The sequence below is a fragment of the Plecotus auritus genome, assembly GCF_963455305.1.
Source record: "Plecotus auritus genome assembly, chromosome: X".
Taxonomy (NCBI): Eukaryota; Metazoa; Chordata; class Mammalia; order Chiroptera; family Vespertilionidae; genus Plecotus; species Plecotus auritus.
The window spans coordinates 97324452-97349464 of NC_137784.1; the positions used below are offsets into that span (position 1 = coordinate 97324452).

The following is a 25013-nucleotide window of genomic DNA, read 5'->3' on the forward strand; positions in this document are numbered from 1 at the left end:
ATTGTGTTGAGAACGTTAGAAGCTAATGGAGAGATTTTCAACAGAGAATGACATAACCTGACATGTTAAAAGGTTCATTCTACATTTTAAATACTGAAAATAGGTTATAAGATAAATGTCATTTATTTTGATATCTCAGGTAACACAGTATCTGGTAGGCGCTAATAAATATCAAAAGGCTTACAAGTTTTCATAGCAGTCCAACTTTAAAATGACATTTTTAGATAATCAGTATATTTGAATATGGATAATATATTAGATGATACAAATTGTATTTTTAGATGTGATAATAGCATTGTAGTTAATGTATAAAAGAGGGATTATTAGTTAGAGATACTTATTACTGTATTCAGGTAAATGGTATTCAGCTCTTGCTTTAGATGTTCCAGCAAAAGTAAGCAAATACATAAAGGTGGGAAGATTGATAAAAACAAAATGTTGATAATTGTTAAAGTAGGTCATAGATGTTTGGGGTTCATTATACTTTTTACTATATTCTCTCTCTACTCTATGTAAGTTTGAAATGTCTATTACAGACATTTACATACATAAATATATATTTATGTAGAGATATAAATATCTTCCTAGATATAGATATCTATTTAGAGAGATATATAGATTAGATAAAATATATTTTATTTAGTAATTCTATCTTTAATAATTTTACCTTTAAAAATCTATTATAAAGAAATAATCAGCCCAGCAGGCATGGCTCAGTGGTTGAGCATCAACCTATGAACCAGGAGGTCACGGTTCGATTCCCAGTCAGGGCACATGCCCGGGATGCAGGCTTGATCTCCAGTGTGGGGCATGCAGGAGGCAGCTGATCGATGATTCTCTCTGATCATTGATGTTTCTATCTCTCTCTCCCTCTCCCTTCCTCTCTGAAATAAATAAAAATATTTTTTTTAAAAAAAGAAAGAATCAAATATGTCCAAAGATGTAAGTAAAAAGATTTTCATCTTAGTGTTCTCACAATAGCTAAAATATGAACAAGCTAAATTTTTAACAGTTGGAAAATAAAAGCTATGTGATAGCCCACAAGTAGAATATTATTCTGTCCTTAAATTGTTTTCAAAGACTATGTAGTGACATTAAAACTATTCTAATTAAAATGTAAAATGAAAAAAAGCAGAATGAAAAATTGGATACAATATTATCCAAATTTTGGGTAAAATATCTAGGAATATATATTAAAAAGCTTAAAGGAAACTCACTAAATTATTACTCGCAGTTATCTCTAGGTGGTAGGGTTTTCAGTCATTTTTATTTGATACTTTATACTTCTGTATTTCTAAAAAATATTTAAATAAGCTTACCTGCTTTTATTAAAACAGAATATACTATAAATAAAAGTCTCCAGTTTAAACCTTTTGATATGTATATTAGGGTGTTTTGTTTTTTTAATCAAAGAAGGATAAAGATTCATGTTCCAGATTGTTCAATGAATTGCTGTTTATATTAGTAAAAAAAAAATGGAAATGTCTGAATGACCAACATATTGGAGAACGATTAAGTTATGGTGCATTCATATGCAGCTAATACATGTTTTCTAAGAGTGGAATACAAAAAACACTCATCCTATATAATAAAAGCATAATATGCAAATTGACCAAATGGTCAAACAGTGAAATGACCATCCAAACCATCCGGATGACCATCCGGGACCGTGCTATGACACCAACTGGTGCCAGGCCAGCTAAGGCGGGTGCTATGCAATTGGTTGGGAGCCCAGCCATCACCCCATGATCACCCCACAGAGGGAGGCCCAGACCACTGGCTCAATCAGGGGGCTCCATGATTGCCCCAAAGAGGAAGGCCCAGGCCACTGACCCGCATAGCTGCGGTGGATGGGTGGGGCCTCCCTCTGCGAAGGAAGCCCAGGTCTCGGGTGCCAGCAGCTGGGGAGAAGGCTGGGTCCCGGGTGCCGGAGGGAAGCCTGGGCCGGCAGCCAGGGGAAGGAAGGCCTACTCTTGCATGAATTTCATGCATCGGCCCTCTAGTGGTATAATAAAAGGAAGATTGAAAATTATCAAAATGTTAGCAGATCATAGGTGGTTTTAGTTTTAATTTTCCTACTTTCTGGCTTTTTTCTGAATTGTCTACACCAGTGGTTGGCAAACTGCGGCTCTGTTGACTAATGAGTTTGCCGACCACTGGTCTACACTGAGCATGTATTACTTTATAATCTGAAAAACATTAAGTATTTGAAAAAAAGGTAGAGTATAGGGAGAAGAAAATGGATATTTAAGGAGGGGAAATAAAGGAATCACTGCTAGAGGAAATATGTTAAGGCTGAATTTGATGTAATTAGGCAAGCCTGTTTAGTTTTATGTCTTCCAGCAGTGTTCCCTGGGCTAGCAGCAAAATTAGGGGAAGTAGCTATAGTCATCTAGGATTAGTAGTATTTGGCAAAAGGTCAGGCATTTGTGTTGCTGGTTTATCTCCACAGTGGACGTGAAGATTTTTTATTAACTGTAAAGTTCTAGACAAATAATATTGGTAGTTTTTAATCTATCCCCATGCCCACTGTCCTAGTTCAAGACCTCATTATTATTACTTAAACTTACTGACTGTTCTTCTTGCCTCCGTTCTCTTTCTTCAAATGATCTTTTACATAATAGCATTCTCCTTCTAAAGCACCAGTCAGATCATGTTAGTTTTTATTTCCAGAACCTTGTGTTTTTTCTCCACTGCATTAGAATGTCTGAACTTTTACCCTAGCCAGGTAGCTCAGTTGGTTAGAGTATCATCCTGATATGCCAAGGTTGTAGGTTCAATCCCCGGTCAGAACACATGCAAGAATCAACCAATGAATGTATGAATGGGTGGAATAACAAATAGATATCTCTCTCTCTCTCTCTCTCTCTCTCTCTCTCTCTCTCTCTCTCTCTCTCTCCCTCTCCCTCTCCCTCTCCCTCTCCCTCTCCCTCTCTCCCTCCCTCCCTCTCTCTTTCCTCCCTCCCTCCCTCCCCCCCTGAAATTAATTTTTAAAAATTAAAAAAAGAATGCCTAACCTTCTAAGCCACAAATTTAAGGCTCTTTATGATCTGGTCTCCAAGTACCTTTCTACCCTAATCCCCTACTATATCTCCATTTTTTTCCTCCATCCTCATCATCCTACCTATCCTTTCCTAAATATTCAAGGCTTAGCTAACATTCCATATTTTTGCTCATGCTAACATCCTCTAAAACAGTGGTCGCCAACCTTTCGGACCTCACGGACCACCAGTGGCCCGCGCACCACCAGTTGGCGACGACTGCTTCAAAGGTTTCCTTAAACCAGTGGTCGCCAACCTTTTGGACCTCACGGATCACCAGTGGTCCACAGACCACCGGTTGGCGACCGCTACTTTAAAACATTTAAGGAACAACCTCTGAATTGATGTTAAATCACTTACATTTCTGCTATGGTTCTGCTGTTTGCAGGTGGCCATGTTACCTTTAATATGTTATTTTAACCTCTTTGAGCCTTGATTTTTATCTCAATTTCTCTATCTTCATAATGTTAATACCCAACTCTTAGAGTTGTTAGGATTCATTCAGATAATGAATACAAAAACATGTTGTAAACTAAATTCACTGCACAAAAGAATAGCATCATTATTCACCTACCTCTGTCAGGATGCTTTTGACTTCAAATAACAGAAATCCAACTGAAAATGGCTTAAACTATGAGGAAGCAAGTCTGGAGGTAAGGCGGTACCAGGGGTGGCTAATTGAGCAGCTCAGTAGTATCATCAGGATCACAGGGTCCTACCATCTTCCTGCTTTGCTATTCTTTATCTGTTCTCTCGGGTTGGTTTCCCTCATAGTCCTCCCAATGGTTACTACACTCTCAGGTGTCCTATGCAAATAACAATGTTTGGAGGCAGGGAAAAGGAAGGTGTCTTTTAATATGTCCTTTTTAAGAATGAGGAAATCATTTTAGAGCCTCCTACTACTCCTTCCCACAACAAACTTTCCCTTATGTCTAAGGATAAAAATTGTAGCATGTGCCCATTCCTAAAACAGTCATCACTGGGAAGGGATGAGTTTGTCTTGATTACCCTGATCATGATCACCCTTTGGTGCTGGCTCCTACCTCCCATGAAGTAACAGCTGCTCAGAAAAGGACAAAGTACAGACTGTTAGGGAGGGAAAAGATTATGATAGCACGACGTTCTTAAGTTAATGATCCTGCTTTGTTATTTGTTAGGTCAAGGAGGTAAAGAGGTGATAAGTAACAGATTCAGCATAAATGGTGGTTTGCTTTTGGTGGATCAAGATTTCAATTAAGCATCATACAAAATGATGAGAGAACAGATAGAGTGGGAAGCTTTTCTTTTGCTAGTTTTAACATTTGTCTTTGTCTAAATAGGTATGCAGTGGAACTGATGAAGACCCTGATGATAAAAATGCACCATTTCGACAACGGCCATTTTGCAAATATAAAGGACATACTGCTGATCTCCTTGATCTTTCATGGTCTAAAGTAGGAAATTTTTATTTGGATTGTATATTAATTCTGTGTAACTATGACTATAGGATAAAAACAAATGCTTTATTTCTATGATTGTCACACTGTCAAGTATTTAAATATTCATATATATTGTGTGGGCTCTATGTACAAATTAATTGAAATTAAAAAAAGATGTCACATTAGGCTCATAAGAAAGTGTTTCTATTACTTGACACTTTTACTTGGATCTGTTTATATACTGTATCTTTTTCCTCTTATAATTTTGCAAAGTATCCTCAGCAAAATGGATATGACTTCAACTATAAAGGTGAAGTCTGATCTATCTAATCAAGCCTGCTTTGGGGCTAATCTACCACATTTGTGAAATTATTAATTTAGTTTTAACAATTCTATGAATCAATGATAAATCTTAATTATGTGATTTTCCCCCTTAGAACAAAATTATTCCAGAAGTAGAGCTTCTGTTTTGCCACTTACCAATATTTTTGTTGTTTTGTGAACATTTAAAGAGAGATTTTAAATTTGATTTAAGTTCTTTGAAGCAGGAAACAGTCTTTGAATTTTGAATGATACCTTTGATTTTATCTGTATTGAAATTTGTCAGTAATCAGAATCAAAAATATATTAAGAATTCAGAAGGGTGTGATATTTAAAAGCCTTAAATTAAGAAAAGTCAACTGAGTTAACAAAATGCTATGAGGGATACAAGTGATGCCCATATATTTTAAATATGTCAAGAGAACCTCATGTCCCACAAAGATATTGCTTATATATTGGCTAGTCAGGCTTTCTCTGAGCTCCAGCTTCGAAGCACACCATTTGTGAATTGCTGCCCTGTCATACTTGTTTAGATGTCTGGATGCTTTTCATAACCCATCAGTTGTAATGTCTTTCTCTAACCTCCTGGAACAAGCTTGGGCCTCACCTTGTCGTCTGGTTTTAAACTAGGCCCTAATTGTGTCTTTGTACCTCTTCCCTACCCTGTGTGAAATCTGGCCGAGTTGTCAGAAGATGGAAATCTAAAATGTCCTTAATCTGATAATCATATTCATCTGGAGCAAAAAATACAAAGCACATAATCGGGAACCTTGCACTCATTTTACTTCTTTAAAGCAAACAAATATTTTTTTTTTCTGAAATGTCACACTAACTGGAAGATATTAGTTCTGCACTGACCGCTGTATCAGTCAGGGTTCTCCAGAGTAATACAACCAAGAGCATGTGCATACATAAGGAGGTTTATTTTAAGGAATTGGTTCACACAGTTGTGGGGGAAGGTGAGTAAACTTTCTTTTTTACTTAACTAGATTCTAAGCCCCTCAAGAATAGGAACCAGATCTTATTTTACTATTGGTTTTTCTTCAGTATCTAGCATAATTGGTGTTTACAGTGGGTTTTCTTTTTGTTGAAGACTTATTTTGTACCAGGTAACAAGAATTACCTTATTAGTTCTTATAATGATAACTCTATGAGGTAGATAATAGTTCATTTTGTAGATTAGAAGACTTGGCCTCTGGCCTATCCAAGATCACAAAATTAGTTGTGGTTAGAACTTAGATTTGAATCTTTAGTTTAATAAAATTATTTAACTTTACTTATTCAATAAGTATGTATTGAACAAAAATCTCTTGGCATATTATAGCTAATCTTAACATGTCTTTAGCATCTTCACTTCTAGGGTTGTCTTCATATTTTCATATACCTCAAGCAATGGACTATTGCAAGCATTGAATAAAGTTAGTTTTAGTGAACAACAGACCATAGTTTTTTGTTGTTGTTTTGTTTTTGTTTTTGCTTTTATTGTTTTGTTGTTGTTGATCCTCGCCCAGGGATATTTTTTCCATTGACTTTTAGAGAGAGTAGAAGGGAGGAGAGAGACAGAGAAACATCGATGTGAGAGAGAGACATCAATTGGGTTGCCTCCTGCACACACCCCAAACAGAGCCGGGGATCAAGCCTGCAATCTAGGTATGTGCCCTTGACCGGAATCGAACCAAGACCCTTCAGTCCTCGGGCTGACACTCTAACCACTGAGCAACCAGCTAGGGCTTATAAGTTCAGTTTTTATATAGTTGTTATTAATAGGAAATATAATGTAAACTGCACATACTCTTTAAAACTTTCCTGGAACTAAGTAGATCTTGAAATTAAAAATAATTGTTATTAGATTTTTTAAGACTTTTTAAGTTGATTTTTGAGAGAAAGAGAGAGAGAGAGAGAGAGAAAGGATAGAAACAGATGTGAGAGTGAAACATCATTCCATTGCCTCCTGCATGCCCCCTCTACCAAGGATGGAGCCCACAATCCAGGCATGTGCCGTGACTAGGAATGGTACCAGCAACCTTTCAGTGCACGGGACAATGCCCAGCCAACTGAACCACACCAGCTGGGGCTGTTATTAGATTTTTAAAGTTATTATAAAGCTTTCAAAAAAGTGACAAAGCATTTGGTTGTTTTCCATAACATGTGTTCTACTCAAGCACTCTACAGCATAGTGTAGTGGTTAGAACCAGACTACCTACTCTGCCACTGACAAGCTGTATATACAAATTATTTAACCTCTTTGCCTCAGTGTTCTCCTTTGTAAAAGAGGATAATCATATAACTACTTTGTAGGGTTGCATTATAGTGCTAAGAACAATGTTCAGCACATTGTAAGTACTCATTAACTGTCATCATTACTTCAATTTGTTTAGCACTTTTATGCATACCAAAGAATATTAGGATCTCAATGCGGTTTTCACATTCAGTGTAACTTGTTCTCCTCTTAAATAGATTGTGTGTTTAGAAATTAAAGAGCTCTGGTAGCTGGAAGTCTTTGACAGACAGATGTTTGGTTCCTGGATGATGGGCCTTCACAATGCCTAAATCAATTATGTTAACCTCTTCTAGGTTTAAAAATTCTGTGATCTATTCTAAAAGATTTGACAGTTTCTATTCTCTAATTTTCTTGCCTACAGTGTGACAGGTACACAATAACTTTTCATTTCCATGCTGCATTATAGGGTAATATTTTTTAAGGCATTTTAAATGACAGGGAATCCATGTGAGTTAAAAATCATCTGTGTTGTCAATGTGAAGGTAACTGAACTGAAGTGACAATTAAATGAGTAGATGCCTTATAGTCATAGCTAAGTTCCAATATAATTCCAGAATAGGTAATGTGAAAAAGTCTTAGACTGTATGAAATATGATATTTAACTATTTCAAAAAAATGGGATCTTCCAAATGAATTAGATAATCTTTTGTTATTTCTGATGCTGTGTATAACAATACTAATAACAAAACTATTGTGACACATAAAAACTAAAAGTTCATTTTTATTGTATATGTAGTTTTTCTCATGGCGATAAAATAATCAATGGCAATTTTTCCATAGAACTACTTTCTGCTCTCTTCTTCGATGGATAAAACAGTCAGGTTATGGCATATTTCCAGAAGAGAATGCCTTTGCTGTTTTCAGCATATAGATTTTGTTACTGCCATAGCTTTTCATCCAAGAGTAAGTAATTGTTTATACATTTTTTGTTATACTATAATGAAGGTGAGGAAAGTCACATGTTGATTCTACTTCACTAGCTAGGTGAATTAAATGGAGGACTTAAGCTGACCCTAGTTGATGTATAATTACTTTCCCTCTCCTTTGTTGAAGTATGATTAAATTTCCAATCACATCCTTATCTCTATACTAGAGGACCTGTGCACGAATTCATGCACCAATGAGGTCCCTCGACCTGGCCTGCGGGATTGGGCTGAAACCGGCTCTCCGACATCCCCCAAGGAGTCTCAGATTGCGAGAGGGCACCGGCGAGGCCGAGGGACCCCACCAGTGCATGATCAGGGCCAGGGAGGGACGCAGGAGGTTGACCAGCCAGGGAGAGACCACGGGAGGGCTCCAGGGCGTGTCCGGCCCATCTTGCTCAGTCCCAATCGGCCGGACCCCAGCAGCAAGCTAACCTACCAGTTGGAGTGTCTGCCCCATAGTGGTCAGTGCACATCATAGCAACTGGTCGACCGGTCGGCTGTCTGCCCCCTGATGGTCAGTGTACGTCATAGTGACTGATCTTCACCCCTGGTGGTCAGTGCACATCATAGCAAGTGGTTGAGCAGCCTTAGCATATCATTAGCATATTACACTTTGATTGGTTGAACGGACAACCAGACACTTAGCATATTAGACTTTTATTATATAGGATGTTAAGCATCTGTTGTTTTTTACTGTATTTTTATTGTTGACACTATTACAGATGTCCCTCATTCCCCACCTTTTGCCCAAGCAGCCCTCCCTCCCTCTGGCCATCACCACTCTGTTGTCTTTTTTTTTTTTTCTTAATCTTCACCTAAGGATATGTTTTTCATTTATTCTAGAGAGAGAGGAAGGGAGAGGGAGAGGGAGAGAAAGAAACATCAATCTGTTGCATTTCATACACACCCCACCATGGATCAAACCTACAACCCGTTTATGTGCCCTGACTGAGAATTGAACCCACAACCCTTTGGTGCTCAGGATGATGCTCTAACCAACTGAGCCACACCTTCCAGGATCATACTGTTGTCTTTTTAATGAAATGTTTCAATTATATTCACATTTCTTCCTCCTTTTCCCCAGATTAAGAGAGAAGAGTGACTATTTTTGTTTCCCTCAATATAGTTTCCCTCCCTGGGCAAGCTTATAACATAGGCAGTAATAATTCTGAACCCTTAAAAGACTTAGTTAAGAACTTTGGAAATTAAAAATGTTAAATATATGTAAATACCTTATCAGTTATAACCATCAAGCATGTTGAGGCTTCTTTCGAATAACACCCCCACCTGTCACCCAATATTGGAATAAAAGGATGGATTTACCCCTCTCAGCAACTGTGAGCAAAATCCTTTCCGGTACCTCTACTTTAACTATAATGTATCAGTGGAAAGAGAGAGGTTATCTATGTAGTACATTATTACTAAGGTTTCTGTTTAGTCAGCAATTTTTCTATACTTTTATTTCTTTTATTTTAGAAACTGAGAAGCCCTATTTCTAAAAAGTCTACTGACCTCGAGAGTTTCTATGAGGCTCTAGAGAAGAATGGGGTGATAGTGACATTTTCTTAGGAAGTATAACTCTATTAAATGTTATCTGGAAGGAAGATAGTGAAGTTGTAAAAGAAATAGCAAAATGGAGGTACATATGCACATATACACGTATGTATGTATGTAAAAAAAATTCTGAATTGTAAGGCCAAGCTTTTCTACTGGTAGACATTGAGTCAAGCCTACTATACCATAGCCATAAAATAACCAATCTGTGTAGATTATCCTTGACAGGCTTCAGAGGTGAGTAAGAAGAAATAATCTTGAGGGGAGAAGAGAATCTATTTCTTGTTTTGGCATCCCAATTGTTTTAGAGGGAGAGAGGGAGAGAGGGAGGGAGGGAGAGAGAGAGAGAGAGAGAGATAGACAGACAGACAGAGAGACAGACAGAGAGACAGACAGACATGGATGTGAGAGAGAAAGATTGATTGGTTGCCTCCCACTTGGTGCCCTGACCAGGACCTGAACCTGCCACCTTTTGGTGTACAGGATGACCCTCCAACCAACTGAACCACACAGGCTAGGGCTATCTTTAATTCTTATGTTACCAAAAATTAGGTCATCTTAATGAGCCTGGTTTTATTTTAGAGCAGGATTTTTCAGCTTTGGCACTGTTGACATTTTGGGCTGGATAGTTCTTTGTTTTAGATGGAGGGAAGGATATTTTTGCATTCTAGGATGTTTAGCAGCATTCCTGGCCTCTACCAACTACATGTCAGTAGCACCCCACCTACCCACCCCCAAGTTGTGACCATCAAAAGTGGCTTCAGCCCTGCTCGGTATGGCTCAGTGGGTTGAGTGTTGTTCCATGCATTGAAGGGTCACTGGTTCAATTCCCAGTTAGTGCCCCGTTTGTGGACTCAATCCCCTATCAGGGTGCGTGAAGGAGGTGCTGATTGATGTTTCTCTCTGTCCCTCCCCCTCTTCCTCTCCCTTCCTCTCTCTCTGGAATCAATAAAAACATATTTTTAAAAATGTTTGGGAGGAACCAAGATGGCGGCATAGGTAAACACCTAAACTGCTGCCTCGCACAACAATTTCAAAACTACAACTAAAAGACAAAATGGACATCATCCAGAACCACAGGAAGTCTGGCTGAGTGGAAATTCTACAACTAGAAGGAAAGAGAAAAGCACACTGAGACTCAGAAGAGCTGCAGAAGGCAGAGGTACCGAGGCGTGAGCACGGAGAGGGCTGGTAACTGAGTACGTGGCTGGCTTTCTCAACCCGGAGACAGACAAAAGCTCCCAATGGCTCTGAACTCCAGTTCAGGGCGAGACTCTGGGGACCCAGACTCATACGGGGAGAAACTGGACTGTCAGGAAAGAGAAAAGCACACTGAGACTCAGAGGAACTGCGGAAGGCAGAGGTACCTAGGTGCGCGTGCACAGAAAGGGCTGGCAACTGAGTACGTGGCTGGCTTTCTCAAGCGGGAGGCAGACAAAAGCTCCCGATGTCTCTGAACTCCAGTTCCGGGTGAGACTCTGGGGACCCAATCTCATTCGGGGAGAAACTGGATTGTCTGGCAGCGGGCAAAACTCGAGGGTGGCTTTCTCTCAGAGGTGCTTGCAGTGATTACCACAGGACATTGAGACCCAGGGGCCTCTTAGGGCAGGGCTGACGGGAAGCCATTGCTGTCTGCTCCACCCTGAGACTCCGCCCCATCCAAGCTGAGCACAGAGGCTTTTGCAAGTCTTATCTCATAAGTGTGTCTCCAGCACAGAAGTTCTCCCAGCGTAGACACAGCTGATCCTCACAGCAGCCAATTGGCCTGGAGGTCAATTCCTCCTAGTGATACCAACAACAAGCAAGGCTTAACTACAACAAGACTGTGCACACAGCCCACAAAGGGGTGTACCAAAAATGTCCACCTCAGGTAACTGGGGAGGCTGAGCCACTGGGCCCTATAGGACACCTAGCACACAAAGCCACTCTATCAACTCAGGGAAGCAGCCAAAATGCGGAGACAAAGAAACAGGTCACAAATGAAAGAAATGGAGGAAAGCAAATGACTGGATATAGAGTTCAAAATCACGGTTATAAGGTTTTTCAAGAATCTTCTAGAAACTGCCAATAAATTTAGTGAGACCCTCAAGGATATGAAAAAGGACCAACTAGAAGTTAAGCATGCACTGACTGAAATAAAAAATAATATACAGAGATCCAACAGCAGACTAGAGGATCGCAAGAATCAAGTCAAAGATTTGAAATACAAAGAAGTAAAAAACACTCAACTGGAAAACCAAGAAGAAAAAAGAATCCAAAAATATGAAGATAGTGTAAGGAGCCTCTGGTACAACTTCAAGCATACCAACATCCGAATTATGGGGGTGCCAGAAGAAGAGAGAGAGCAAGATACTGAAAACTTATTTGAAGAAATAATGACAAAAAAACTTCCCCCACCTGGTGAAAGAAATATACTTACAAGTCCAGGAAGCGCAGAGAACCCCAAACAAAAGGAATCCAAAGAGGACCACACCAAGACACATCATAATTAAAATGCCAAGAGCAAAAGACAAAGAGAGAATATTAAAAGCAAGAGAAAAACAGTTAATTACCTATAAGGGAGCACCCATACGACTGTCAGCTGATTTCTCAACAGAAACTATGCAGGCCAGATGGGAATGGCAAGAAATATTCAAAGTGATGAATAGCAAGAACCTACAACCAAGATTACTCTAACCAGCAAAGCTATCATTCAGAATTGAAGGTCAGATAAAGAGCTTCACAGATAAGAAAAAGCTAAAGGAGTTCATCACCGCCAAACCAGTATTATATGAAATGCTGAAAGGTATTCAGCATTTAAGAAGGGGAAGAAGAATAAAAAGGTAAAGATAAAAATTATGAACAACAAATACATATCTATCAACAAGTGAATCTAAAAATCAAGTGAATAAAAAATCTGATGAACAGAATAAACTGGTGAATATAATAGAATCAGGGCATAGAAAGGGAGTGGACTGACAATTCTTGGGGGGAAAGGTGTGTGGGGGGTGCGGGAAGAGACTGGACAAAAATCGTACACCTATGGATGAGGACGGGGGCAGTAAGGGCAGAGGGTGGGGTGGGAACCAGGTGGAGGGGAGCTATGGGGGGAAAAAAGGAACAATTGTAATAATCTGAACAATAAAGATTTATCAGAAGGCAAAAAAAAATTAAAAATAAATAAATAAAAATGTTTGAAGACACTGCTATATGTTCCCTATGGGGCCATAGTACCCCCAATTGAGAACCCCTGGTTCAAAACTGAGAATTTGAAAATTTTATTAGTGAAGTGATTCTCTGGTGATATGGTGTCAGAGTACCAAAAATTGGCTGGTTCTGTGGGCTAACTGGCATTACTCTTTTGTCCAATTGTTAACATGTGTTCCAGAGAAGGCTATGGGAAAATGTATCATTATAGGATGGTTTTTCCTAAAGCATGTTTTTTGAAGGTACTAGCCCTGCTAAATGTTCCTGGACCTATACCAACTCTCCACAAAAAGTCCATGGTTAAATAAGCTGGAAAATGCTACCTACTTTACCCCCTTTTGGAACTGAGAATCTTATTTAATTTTCTATAACCCAGAATTTTTCAAATTTGATCACAGAACCCTTCTCCTACACAATATACATTTTAACATATTATCTATTAATACCCATACTTTGAGAAAAGCAGTTTAAGGATATGATAAAGTGATCACAATGTCATTTCTCTAAAATGAAATACTGTGTTTTCTTTTTTTCTTTCTTTTTTTTTTTTTCTTTAGAGAGAGAGAGAAACATCAATGTGAGAGGGAAACATTGATCGGTTGCCTCCCCTACACACCTCGACAAGGAACCAAACCTGCAACCTTTTGGTGTACAGGACGATGCTCCAACCAACTGAGCCACACTGTCCAGGGCAATACTGTGTTTTCTCATTGTTGTTACTTTTTAATATATTTTTATTGATTTCAGAGAGGAAGGGAGAGGAAGAGAGAGAGAAACATCAATGATGAGAGAGAATCATTGATTAACTGCCTCCTGCATGTCCCACACTGGGGGTCGAGCCCACAACCTGGGCATGTGCCCCATCCGGGAATTGAACCACAACCTCCTGGTCCATAAGTTGATGCTCAACCACTGAGCCGTGCCGGCCGGGCCTAATTATTGTGATTTTAATGAATAAAGTAATGCGTACTTGAATAATACTTTTTAAATGAGATCTACATATTTTAAACATTTCTAATAGAGCTAATGTATTGATTTAATGAGTTTTCTTGATGTGGTAGAATGAAAGCTTTCTAAAATTTTGTCACATTTTTAGGATGACAGGTATTTTCTGAGTGGGTCATTGGATGGAAAACTCCGCCTTTGGAACATACCTGACAAAAAAGTGGCTTTGTGGAATGAAGTAGATGGTCAAACAAAATTGATCACAGCTGCAAATTTCTGTCAGAATGGCAAATATGCAGTGATTGGGACATATGATGGCAGGTGCATTTTCTATGATACAGAGGTAAAATGACTATCTTATGTAAATTATGTAATTGAATACTTAGTAAAATACTTTTGTGGTTTTGAATAAGTTATTGTATCCCCTCTGCACTTTAACTGCCTTATCTGTAAACTAGAGGCCTGGTGCACAACATTTGTGCACTGGGGGGGGATTATCCCTCAACCCAGCCTGCGCCCTCTCTCAGTCCGGGACCTCTCCACAGGCCTAAGCCAGCAGGCAGACATCCCCCAAGGGGTCCTTAGCGCTGACGTGGAGACAGGAAAGGCTCCCACCACCGCCACTTCACTTGCCAGCCGCTGCACTCGCCAGCCATGAGCCTGGCTTCTGGCTGAGTAGCGCTCCCCTTGTGGGAGCGCACTGACCACCAGGAGGTAGCTCCTGCATTGACCATCTGCCCCTTGGTGGTCAGTGCATGTCATAGTGACTGGTCGTTCTGCCATTTGGTCAATTTGCATATTAGGGTTTTATTATATAGGATTGGGGCAAATATTACCATGTCTGTGAGTTTTCAGATGACCTTTAAGGTTCCTTCTATTTCTGATCTTTTAAATATGTGATTTCTTTTTAGCATTTGAAATACCACACACAAATACATGTCCGATCTACCAGAGGACGCAACAAGGTTGGAAGAAAAATTACTGGCATTGAGCCTTTACCAGGAGAAAATAAGGTACTAAGTATTCAAAACCATCTCTCCCCATACTATGTATAGGTTCCTGAAAGTTAGTTCTTAATATCTTGGCTAAGAATATATTCCCTTTCTTACGGGATACTGCTTTTTCTAGTTGTGTATGTATAGACACCCTTTTCATAAATTATAGCTTACCTTAGATTAAAAGATTATATATTTAACTTTTCCCTTGATTTATTTTTAGATACTGGTAACCTCAAATGACTCCAGAATCAGACTATATGATCTTAGAGATTTGTCACTTTCCATGAAGTATAAGGGTTATGTCAACAGCAGCAGCCAGATCAAAGCAAGTTTCAGGTAAATTGGCAATGAGAAATTCCCAAAAGAGATCAGAACATTTCTCCTGCATTCCTGTTTTCCATTGATCTACTAGGCCTTATGTGTATATTATGTTTTTAGTTTCTTTGCACTTTTACAACTGATATCTCATGTTATCATCATACAATCCACCTGTATGGTGTTTAGAGTTAGAATTGCCCCTATTCTGCAGATGAAGAAACCAAAACCCAGTAAATTAAGTAATTTGCCGAAAGTTGGCACTAGTCGGTGCAGAGCCAGGATTAAACGACTCCCAGCTCTAGAATTTGTGCTTTTGTAATTTTATGTGAGGTTTTTTTTTAGAGGTAGTTTACCACCCACTCCACTCATGATCTTGATCCTTTTAGGTACAGAAGCTAATAAAACTTTTAACAGCCTGAAATACAGTGTCCTATATTAACAGCTTTACATATCACTATCATTTGAACTCTTAGGGCTCTGGAGACTCCCTTGAATTACCTGCCTCTTTCTTTTAGTCCTTTCCTTAGAAGTTCTTCTTCTGTAATTACCAGGTACAGTAGTCCCCCCTTTAGCCACGGTTTTGCTTTCCACAGTTTCAGGTACCCATGGTAAACCATGGTCCAAAAATATTAAAAAGAAAATTACAGAAATAAACAATTCACAAGTTTTAAATTGTGAACCATTCAGGGTAACATGATAAAATCTTGTGCCTTCCCACCAAAAACATGAATCATTTCTTTGCTCAGCATATCCATGCTGTGTGTATACATAACATTTCAAGAGAGATCACATTCACATAACTTATTACAGTATGTTGTTATAATTGTTCTATTTTACTATTGTTGTTTATCTTTTACTATGCCTAATTTATCAATTAAACTTTATCATAGGTATCTGTAGTCATGCACTGCTTAACAATGGGGATACATTCTCAGAAATGTGTTGTTAGGCAATTTTCTTGTTGTGGAACATCGTTGAGTTCACTTACACAAACCTAGATGATATAGCCAGTACACAACTAGGCCATATAGTATAACCTATCGCCCCTGGGCCACAAACCTGTACAGCATGTTACTGTACTGGATACTGTAAGCAATTAGAACACAGTGGTAAGTATTTGTGTATCTAAACATAGAAATGGTACAGTAAAAATATGGTGTAAAAGATTTAAAAATGCTATACCTGTATAGGCACTTACCATGAGTGGAGCTTGCAGGACTGAAAGTTGCTCTGGGTAAGTCAATGAGTAAGTGGTAAGTGAATGTGAAGGCCTAGGACATTACCGTAGACTTTACAAATGCACACTTAGGCTACACTAAATTTATAAAACATGATACTAAATCAAGTCCACAAGAAAATGATGCAACCAAAAAACTCCATAAACTCAAGATATAAGAAGCTGCTACCAGTGTAACATGGCATACTGTTTCACAGCAAACTTTTTTTATAAGTAGAAAGAGTACACTCTAAAATTATGTTATAATGTATAGTATAGCAAATAATAATTCAGTAACATTGTTGTTTATCATCACTATCAAGTATTAGGAACTGTATATAGTTGTATGTGCTATACTTTTATATGACTGGCAGGACAGTTGGTTTCTTTATACTAACATCACAAACACGTGAGTAATGTATTGCACTAAGACACTGCAATAGCTATGATGTCACTAGGTGATAGGAAATCTTCCACTCCATTATAACCTATGAGACCACTGTGGTATATGAGGCCCATCATTGACCAAAGCATTGTTATTTGGTGCATGACCATATGTATAGGAAAAATAAAGGATATATAGGGTTTGGTATTATGTGTGGTTTCAGGCAATCACAGAAGGTCTTGGAATGTATCCTCTGTGGAAAAGGGGGAATATTGTAATTACCCAGTAAGTTCATTGGTAAAATACTCTGGTTCCCAACGGTCTTAGGCTCTACAGCACCAGTTCTCAACCTGTGGGTCGCGACCCACAGGTTGAGAACCACTAGCAGGGTCGCCTAAGACCATGGGAAAACACAGCTATTTACATTACGATTCATTAACAGTAGCAAAATTACAGTTATGAAATAGCAACGAAAATAATTTTATGGTTGGGGGTCACCACAACATGAGGAACTGTATTAAAGGGTCGCGGCATTAGAAAGGATGAGAACCACTGCTCTAGAGTGAGAATAGGAGTCTATAGTTCAACAAAATTCTTCTGGGTGTTTTCTTAGGTGTTTTAAAGTAGGAAGTTCTGATAGGGGGAAGCCTAACAAAATTACTGAGGTGTTTGTTTTTCTTTCTTCTCCAAATTTAGCCATGATTTTAGTTACCTCGTTAGTGGCTCAGAAGATAAGTATGTTTATATCTGGAGTACTTACCACGACCTAAGCAAGTTTACTTCAGTCAGGAGAGATCGTAATGACTTTTGGGAAGGTATTAAAGGTAAGTAAATGCCTACTTTTATGTGTCTTTTATAAGTGAATAAAGTTAAAGTGAATAAATTTAAAGTGCAGATGTACTAGAAGCAAATTTGTGTAGACATTATTTCAAAGAGGCTGATATACATGCTTTTGCTTTGTATTTGGCTTTGTTGGATATTTCCATGCCAAGGAAGAACTTATACATGTGTAAAATTTGAGAAGTCATGGGATCTCAGAACTTGTATATGGTATTTTCTTTTAGAAAATATATTTGGGTTTTAAATAGTTCTTAGTTACTTATATGTTAGTTTTAAAAGATATTTTCATGTAACATACAGTATTGTATTTTTGCATATTTTATTCTCTGTCTTGATGTTTAGAATTGGATTTATTAGTTATCCTGAAGTAATTTTTTTTCCCCCAGCACATAATGCAGTTGTTACATCGGCCATCTTTGCCCCTAACCCAAGTTTGATGTTGTCTTTGGATGTGCAATCTGAAAAGTCAGAAAGTGAAGATGCTGAAGTTTTAGATACCATACCTTCTGGTAGGTACTCATATTGTATTTGTCCTACTTTTTATCTAGTTAGCATTTTGTATCCTAATTGACCTAATATTGGGTATTGTGGAGTTTTCATAACTGTGAAGATTTTTTGTTTACAACATAATGATTGTAAGATACCTATTTCTGAACATTTCAGTAAGAGTTCTTGCAAGTTTTACTTCCTTTTAAATTCACCCGGGAATTAAAAATGAAAAAATTGAAAGTTCTTAATTTCTTTTATGGGCAGCTATTCTCCTTGGAGAAACGTAAACAAAAACATAAGTATAAAATGTATTATGTTTTCTTCTACTAGACTAATTTCTGTGAGGACAGAGACTTTATACGTTTTATTTGTTGTAGTGCCAGTGCCTAGCACAGTGCTTGCCTGTATATAGTAGCTGCTTAATAAACATTTGCTGAATAAATGAATTAAACCAAAATGAAAGCAGTGGTTTTTTTTTCTACTTGCCACAAATTTGTAGTTTCTCTTAGGTAGCTATTTACAAGCCTGTAATTTCTTGCCATTTGTAGATTATGCTTTCAGAACAAGTACTAATTCTAGCTATATAAAACGCTCAGATTAGGAAGTGAAAAGAAGCCATCATGTAATATTGAGTGCCAATTATGTAAAAAGTGGTCCTTAAGAGTATAAAACTATGTAAATTTGGACCAGTTGTTAATGAAAAGAAGTTTTTATTATTAAAATCACTTGCAGAAGAGGTCAGTAAATGTGTTTTCTCACTTTAGAGACTACAACCAGGCCTTTTAGAAAGTTGTAAAGCCACAGCAATACAGTGTACAAAAGGTGCTTCTAAAAGTATTGGAATGCTTAAAAGTTATTTCCCCTATGGTGTTATTTGCCCTGTACACTATACTAAATATACTATTTTTTCTGTCTGTTAAGAAAAAATGTGATGTCAAAGCTGAACTCCAGTCTAGCACTTTTTTAAATTACAGGATCTAAAAATAAAATGACACAGAATTATTAAACCTTTACTAAGTGCCTGTTTGGAAATATTTCTTTTTATTTTTTCTAAATCTAACAAGTCATTTGGGTGTTTTTTTTCCTTTTCTTTTTCCCCAGTTATATTTTGACAATCTATACATTTCCCCTACATATTTCCCAGAAAATTCTAGCTTTTAAAACAATTTGAGGAAAAATGAAAAGTACTGTTCTTTGAACTTCTTTGTAAAGAGACACAACTTTTAATGGGTCATGGTTAGGTTTGTGTTTGTTGTTTTGTACCTATCTAGGTATATTCTAAGAATAAATTCTTTTAAACCCAGGGTATGATATGATAAATTATATCTGATTGCTCTCTCTTTATTCCCGATATATTTGGCAATGTAAGCTTCAGTTTTCCTCATGTGTAAAATGGTGAAAATACTCAGTTCACAAAGTTGTGATAACAGTTGAAAATAACATATATAAAGTACCTAGTAAAAGCCTGGCATGTCAACATTACCATTATCATCTTCATTATTATTGTATATTAGAGGCCTGGTGCATGAAATTCGTGCAGTGGGGGTGGTCCCTCAGCCCAGCCTGCACCCTCTCCAATCTGGGACCTCTTGAGGGATGTCCAACTGCCCGTTTAAACATCCCTCTCACAATCCAGGACTGCTGGCTCCCAACTGCTCACCTGCTTGCCGTCCTGATTGCCCCTAACCGCTTCTGCCTGCCAGCCTGATCACCCCCCAACCACTCGCCTGCCAGCCTGATTGATGCCTAACTGCTCCCCTGCCAGCCTATTTGCTCCTAACTGCCTTCCCCTGCAGGCCTGGTCACCCCTAACTGCCCTCCCCAGCAGACCTGGTCCCCCCCAACTGCCCTTCCCTGCAGACCCAGTCACCCCCAACTTCCCTCCTCTGCTGGCTGGGTCACCCTAACTGCCCTCTCCAGCAGGCTTGATCGCCCCCAACTGCCCTCCCTTGTAGGCCTGGTTCCTCCCAACTGCCCTCCCCTGCTGGCCATCTTGTGGTGGCCATCTTGTGTCCACATGGGGGCAGGATCTTTGACCACATGGGAGCAGCCATCTTGTGTGTTGAAGTGATGGTCAATCTGCATATTACTCCTTTATTAGATAGGATAGAGGCCTGGTGCATGGGTGGGGGGCAGCTGGTTTGCCCTGAAGGGTGTCCTGGATCAGAGTGGGGGTTCCCTTGGGGTATGGGGCGGCCTGGGCGAGGGGCCTGTGGTGGTTTGCAGGCTGGCCACGCCCCCTGGCGACCCAAGCAGAGGCCCTGGGATCTGGGATTCTTTTATCTTCTACAATTGAAACTTCGTAGCCTGGAGTGGAGCCAAGCCTTCTGCTCACTCCGTGGTGGCAGCCATTTCTGTTGGGATTTATGTATCTTCTATACTTGAAACTTTGTAGCCTTAAGCGGAGGCCAAAGCAGGCCAGGGCTGCAGAAGCTTGGCTTCCTCCATCACAGCGGGCAACACTAGCCTCCTGCTCTCTCCGGCTCCGTGGCTGCCACCATTTCTGTTGGGCTTTATTTATCTTCTATAATTGAAACTGTAGCATTGAGTGGAGGCCTGAGCCGGCAAGGGCAGGCGGAAAGCTTGGCTTCCTCCATTGCCAGGGAAACCCAAGCCTCCCTCCTGCTCTCTGTGGCTGCAGCCATCTTGGTTGCATTTATTTGCATATTCCCTCCTGATTGGCTGGTGGGTGTGGCTTGTTGGTGTAGCGGAGGTACGGTCGATTTGCATATTACTCTTTTATTAGATAGGATAATGAATTATTTTTCTCTCTAGCCTTTCTCATATCCCTAAGTCCTTTGCAGCTGTTCCTGCTGCATAGCACTACTTTGAGATATGCCTCGAGGATAGGAAGGAATGTTCAAAGCTTAGGATATGTTCTTAGCAAATCTAAGTGAAACCATTTTGTCTAACTCATCCTGTACACAGCTTTCCAGTTAAAGTTTGTATTATTTTCTTCCTTACTATTCAGTCCTTAAATCCACAAATGTTGTCTATGCATAATAGAATTAGTTTACACTGAATTTTGTTTGTTAAATATAGCAGGTAATAGAGGTAAGCATTTTTCCCATTCACCATCGCTAGTTACATAGCTCTTCATTATGGACTGTAAAGGGAAAAGGTACTGTCAGCATTCACAAATCGATCATATGTACTTCATGTCATGGCAGTGTGTTCTGCTGTGTAATAAACCTTGCCATCAACCTCATTAGAGAACCCTGTTAGCAATAGACTTGCCCAGCCAGCACTTTAGTCTCCTGCCACAAAATGATGCATTAGATAAGTTAGATGCCTAGGCTACCTAGGAGTAAATACAGGCCTCCAGGCCCCAAAGGACTGTAATCTACCTAAGTCAGGGAAAGACCAGGTAAGTGGAAGTGAACCTCAGAGAGGAGAGGTACAGGAGGAAGAAAGGATTACAGGGTTGAACCAGGAAAGAGAAATGGAAGAGACAGACAGAGGATCTTCTACCCCAAAGGTCATGGGCATGTGACAATTGTTAACAGCAGACTTAATAATCCCTTTAAGTCAATTAAAATATTTTTTTATGTTTTTAAGGTATTATGAAGACAGATAATACAGAAGTTCTTCTCTCTGCTGACTTCACTGGAGCAATCAAAGTATTTATTAACAAAAAGAAAAATGTATCTTAATTTGAAAATGCCATTTAATAATGCCATCAGTAACTTTCTATATGTATCAGAATTGAAAAAAATTATAGTGTTTTAGGCTAACATCCTTTTTTTTAATTTTTGTTGGAAGATGTTCAAATATAATATATTTTTTGAGAGGCAGTGTTAATGATCTAGTAAACCCTGGACTGATAGACTAGAAAGGAATGTGGCTAGAATAACATTGCCAAATATTAGGCTTTACATTTGTTATATTTGTGTTTTTGTTATATAATTGTGAACATGCACAGGTTTTTGCATGAAAATATATTAATATATTAATCCCATGTGTGTGCCTTTTGGTTACATGCACTAAATCTTAACAAAGTTAAATTATTTCAATGGCTTTTTTGGCCTCTTACTGGGGAAGGAGTCTTATTTCTAGCTTAAACAATTTCTTTTGCACAAAGTTTCATTTTTAAGAAAAGTGGTATCTTTTGACTGAGTTATTATTTTAAAAATGTTATATAGGTTTTCAGTAGGTCAACAACCATGTGTAAATGGTTTTTATAAATTTCTCAATTTGGAGACAAGATTTTGTTTGTGGTCTAAATTGTGGACTTAACGATTCTTTTCTTTGTATGTATATATATAATTTTTTTGCCACACTGGAGCACAATGTTTCTATGTAAAGAATTTTTTTCATTCTTTATCCATGAGCACCAGGCTTTGCTCACTTAAAAAAAAGTAAGCCGCATTAAGGAGTGAGTCTTCTTTTTTACAATAATGTAAAATTGAACTGTTTACATTTTTTTAAAACATTGTAGTTTTAAAAACTAAGCTGTTTTGTTTTGTGTTATTGAACTTGAAAGCCTTTGTAAATATTGATATAATGTACCAATGAAATAACATCTGGGGCAGTGGTACCCTGATCATGTCATTGATGGTTAGCATATGTTTCTGAAAATTAAATAGTTTATTAAAAGTTGGTTGCCAACACTTGCTAAAAATGTGACTTTATTTTCAGATGACATTGATAATTTGAGAAATGCAAGACAAAGTCTTGTTTTGTAATTAGATTTTTAGCAAGCAGAAGGCCAGATTTTAAACCCCTAAATTATAGTGCATTAGCTACATACCTCTGAGAAAAAAAGGAAATTTAATTCTGGTTCTAAAATTAACATTGCTGAGTTTATCTATATGCTTAAATGTTTTTACTACATTTGTTTTCAGTATGTAAGCAAGAAGCTGGGGAGCCATGATCATATCCTTGTTAATCAGCATGGTCTTGGAGTGGTCTGGATTTTCTAGTTACTAATTGAATATTGTTTGCCTAGGTTTTACCCCTGTGCTGATTTCTTCCTCTTGTCAGTTATACTCTCTTTTTCCCCTCCTCTCCGCTCTCCTCACTCCCCTGTTCCCATCTCTGTCTTCTCGCTCTTTTGTACTTTATCCAACAGATGGAGTAGTTATGCCATTGGCTTTCTAACTAGTCCTTTTTTTCTTTTCTTTTTTTGGTCTCACGGTCTGGATTGATCTAGTGTTTCAAAGAACTTGATGTTCATAGGTCTTTGAGGTAGCTCAGTTTTCCCTGACTTCTTCCTGAGGAGGACTTGTAGTCTGCTGTGGTGCTGGTCATTTCAACTGCAGATAACTGGGATGTTGCCAGATGACTATTTCCAGATAGGTTTTATGTGGTTTCTTGAACAAAAAGGCAAAAAATAATTAGGATGCCAGCTTAGGAGAATAATACTGACATTTTTAAGTTGAGTCTTAAAGTATTTGTCATCACTGTATAAATACACTACAAAGTTACAAGTCAGACAGTGAAGTTGAAAGGTAGCGTCAAGTTGTATACAAAGAAAAACTGAACAATATTCTTCCCAAAAATGAGTATTAGAGGCTCACTATAATAAATGATGTGGTATTCTAGAAAAGAGCACAGATTCTAGAATCAGATAAACTTGATTTGATTCCCTCTATTAGCACATTCCTTGGGCAAGCTATTTACCCTATATTAATTTTTATTAACTGTAATATGAAAATACCTAACTGAAATTGTAAAGATGTACTGAGAAATTGTATATGTATAAAGTTTAGTGCCCATACAATGGCTGTACTCAACAAACATACATTTTTAACTGCCTCTTCTGAATCCTTGAGTGCCCTACTAGATGGTGTGTGTGTGTGTGTGTTTAAGCACTTTCTAGACATTGGGATTTCATGAACAAATAGCATTTTAGGGATTGACACAGGGCACTGACAATTTTTTGCCAACTCAACAATTTTAAACTGCCACCATCTGCTTTCACTTCTTCATAAAGGAGAGAACATTTGAGTACTAAAAAGAAAGTCAAGCACAATTTTACCATCTTAGAGCAAGAAATCGTTTATTAAAGTGAATAAACCTAGGTTTTGAAAAAAATAACCATATTTATTTTCCAATTTCTCCTTTGGTTAAAATTTTATCATTGACTTGGTGTGGAAGGCTGAGAACCACTGTGCTAAATGAAAAAGTTTAAAACCACATTTCATTAAAATTTCTTTGAAGAATCATAGTGTGTGTTTTTTTTTTCTTGTCTTATTTACCTCAATTAGAAATGAAATATGAATGACTCAGCATAATTTAGCATACCATTTTCTCTGGTCCTCAAATTATACAGCTGGGCAGTAACTTTCTTATTCTTTGAAATATATGTTAAACATAAATATATCCACCCCCAAAATTCCGTATTTGAGAGTCAGAGGCCAGATCTCTACCACTGATGTGAAAAAATCAAATTATCAGAACATTTTTAAGTTCCTTCATTATAGTTGGGATTCAAGTTAAAGACATTTTGGGGATTTACTAGTACTATTTCCCTGTAAGTTTTCAAAAGAAAAACATTTCCAACTTCACTGGTTTCTAGCATCCTGCCTTATTTATTAAGCAGATGTTTATTGAACACCTACTATGTACAGAGCACTGCTGGAACTAGAGAAGAATAAGGCCACATCCCTATCCCAGAAGCAGCTTACAGTCTGGTGGAGAAGATGGCCACAGAAATCAGAGGCTTGGAACTGTCTTATGGCTTTTGCCTTAGAAATGCCCCTTCTTGCCCTAATCCCTATCTGCTCTACCCTTCCTAGTAACTCATGGCAGCCACTTGATTCTAAAGCCAATCTTTGTTTATCTAATATTGCAAGTAGCAAGGGTAATATGGGTAAAAGTTTATGAGTAAGCCATAAGTAAGGCAGAGAAAATGGAGCACCCACCCTTTCAACATTTCCCCATGATGCCTGCCCTCCTCCCAGCCTAAAACCATTGTCTTATTTCCTCCAAAATCTTAACTGTTTTCTGTTTTGAGCTCTTGTTTAACAGACTTTCTCCCCAACTGCACTCCTGTTGCCTTCATTTCTGAAGCTTGACAAATTTCATTTTGTTTTGTTCTCTAAATTTAAGTAATCTAGTCTCCTGGGGAACCCAGACAACCCTGTTAACTAC

General features: G+C 38.3%; 1 protein-coding gene across 1 annotated transcript in view; it reads left to right on the forward strand.

Annotated features, from left to right (window-relative positions):
* WDR44 (WD repeat domain 44) overlaps window positions 1–22528 on the forward strand; it is a 104158-nt gene extending 81630 nt beyond the window's left edge. The window contains exons 13-20 of the mRNA XM_080651920.1: window positions 4361–4474; window positions 7842–7964; window positions 13824–14015; window positions 14584–14685; window positions 14891–15006; window positions 17286–17413; window positions 17816–17938; window positions 21477–22528. Coding sequence (XP_080508046.1) covers window positions 4361–4474; window positions 7842–7964; window positions 13824–14015; window positions 14584–14685; window positions 14891–15006; window positions 17286–17413; window positions 17816–17938; window positions 21477–21571 — 993 coding nt within the window. The 3' untranslated portion in view covers window positions 21572–22528. The remainder of the gene's footprint in view (window positions 1–4360; window positions 4475–7841; window positions 7965–13823; window positions 14016–14583; window positions 14686–14890; window positions 15007–17285; window positions 17414–17815; window positions 17939–21476) is intronic.
* The last annotated feature ends 2485 nt before the right edge of the window (window positions 22529–25013 follow it).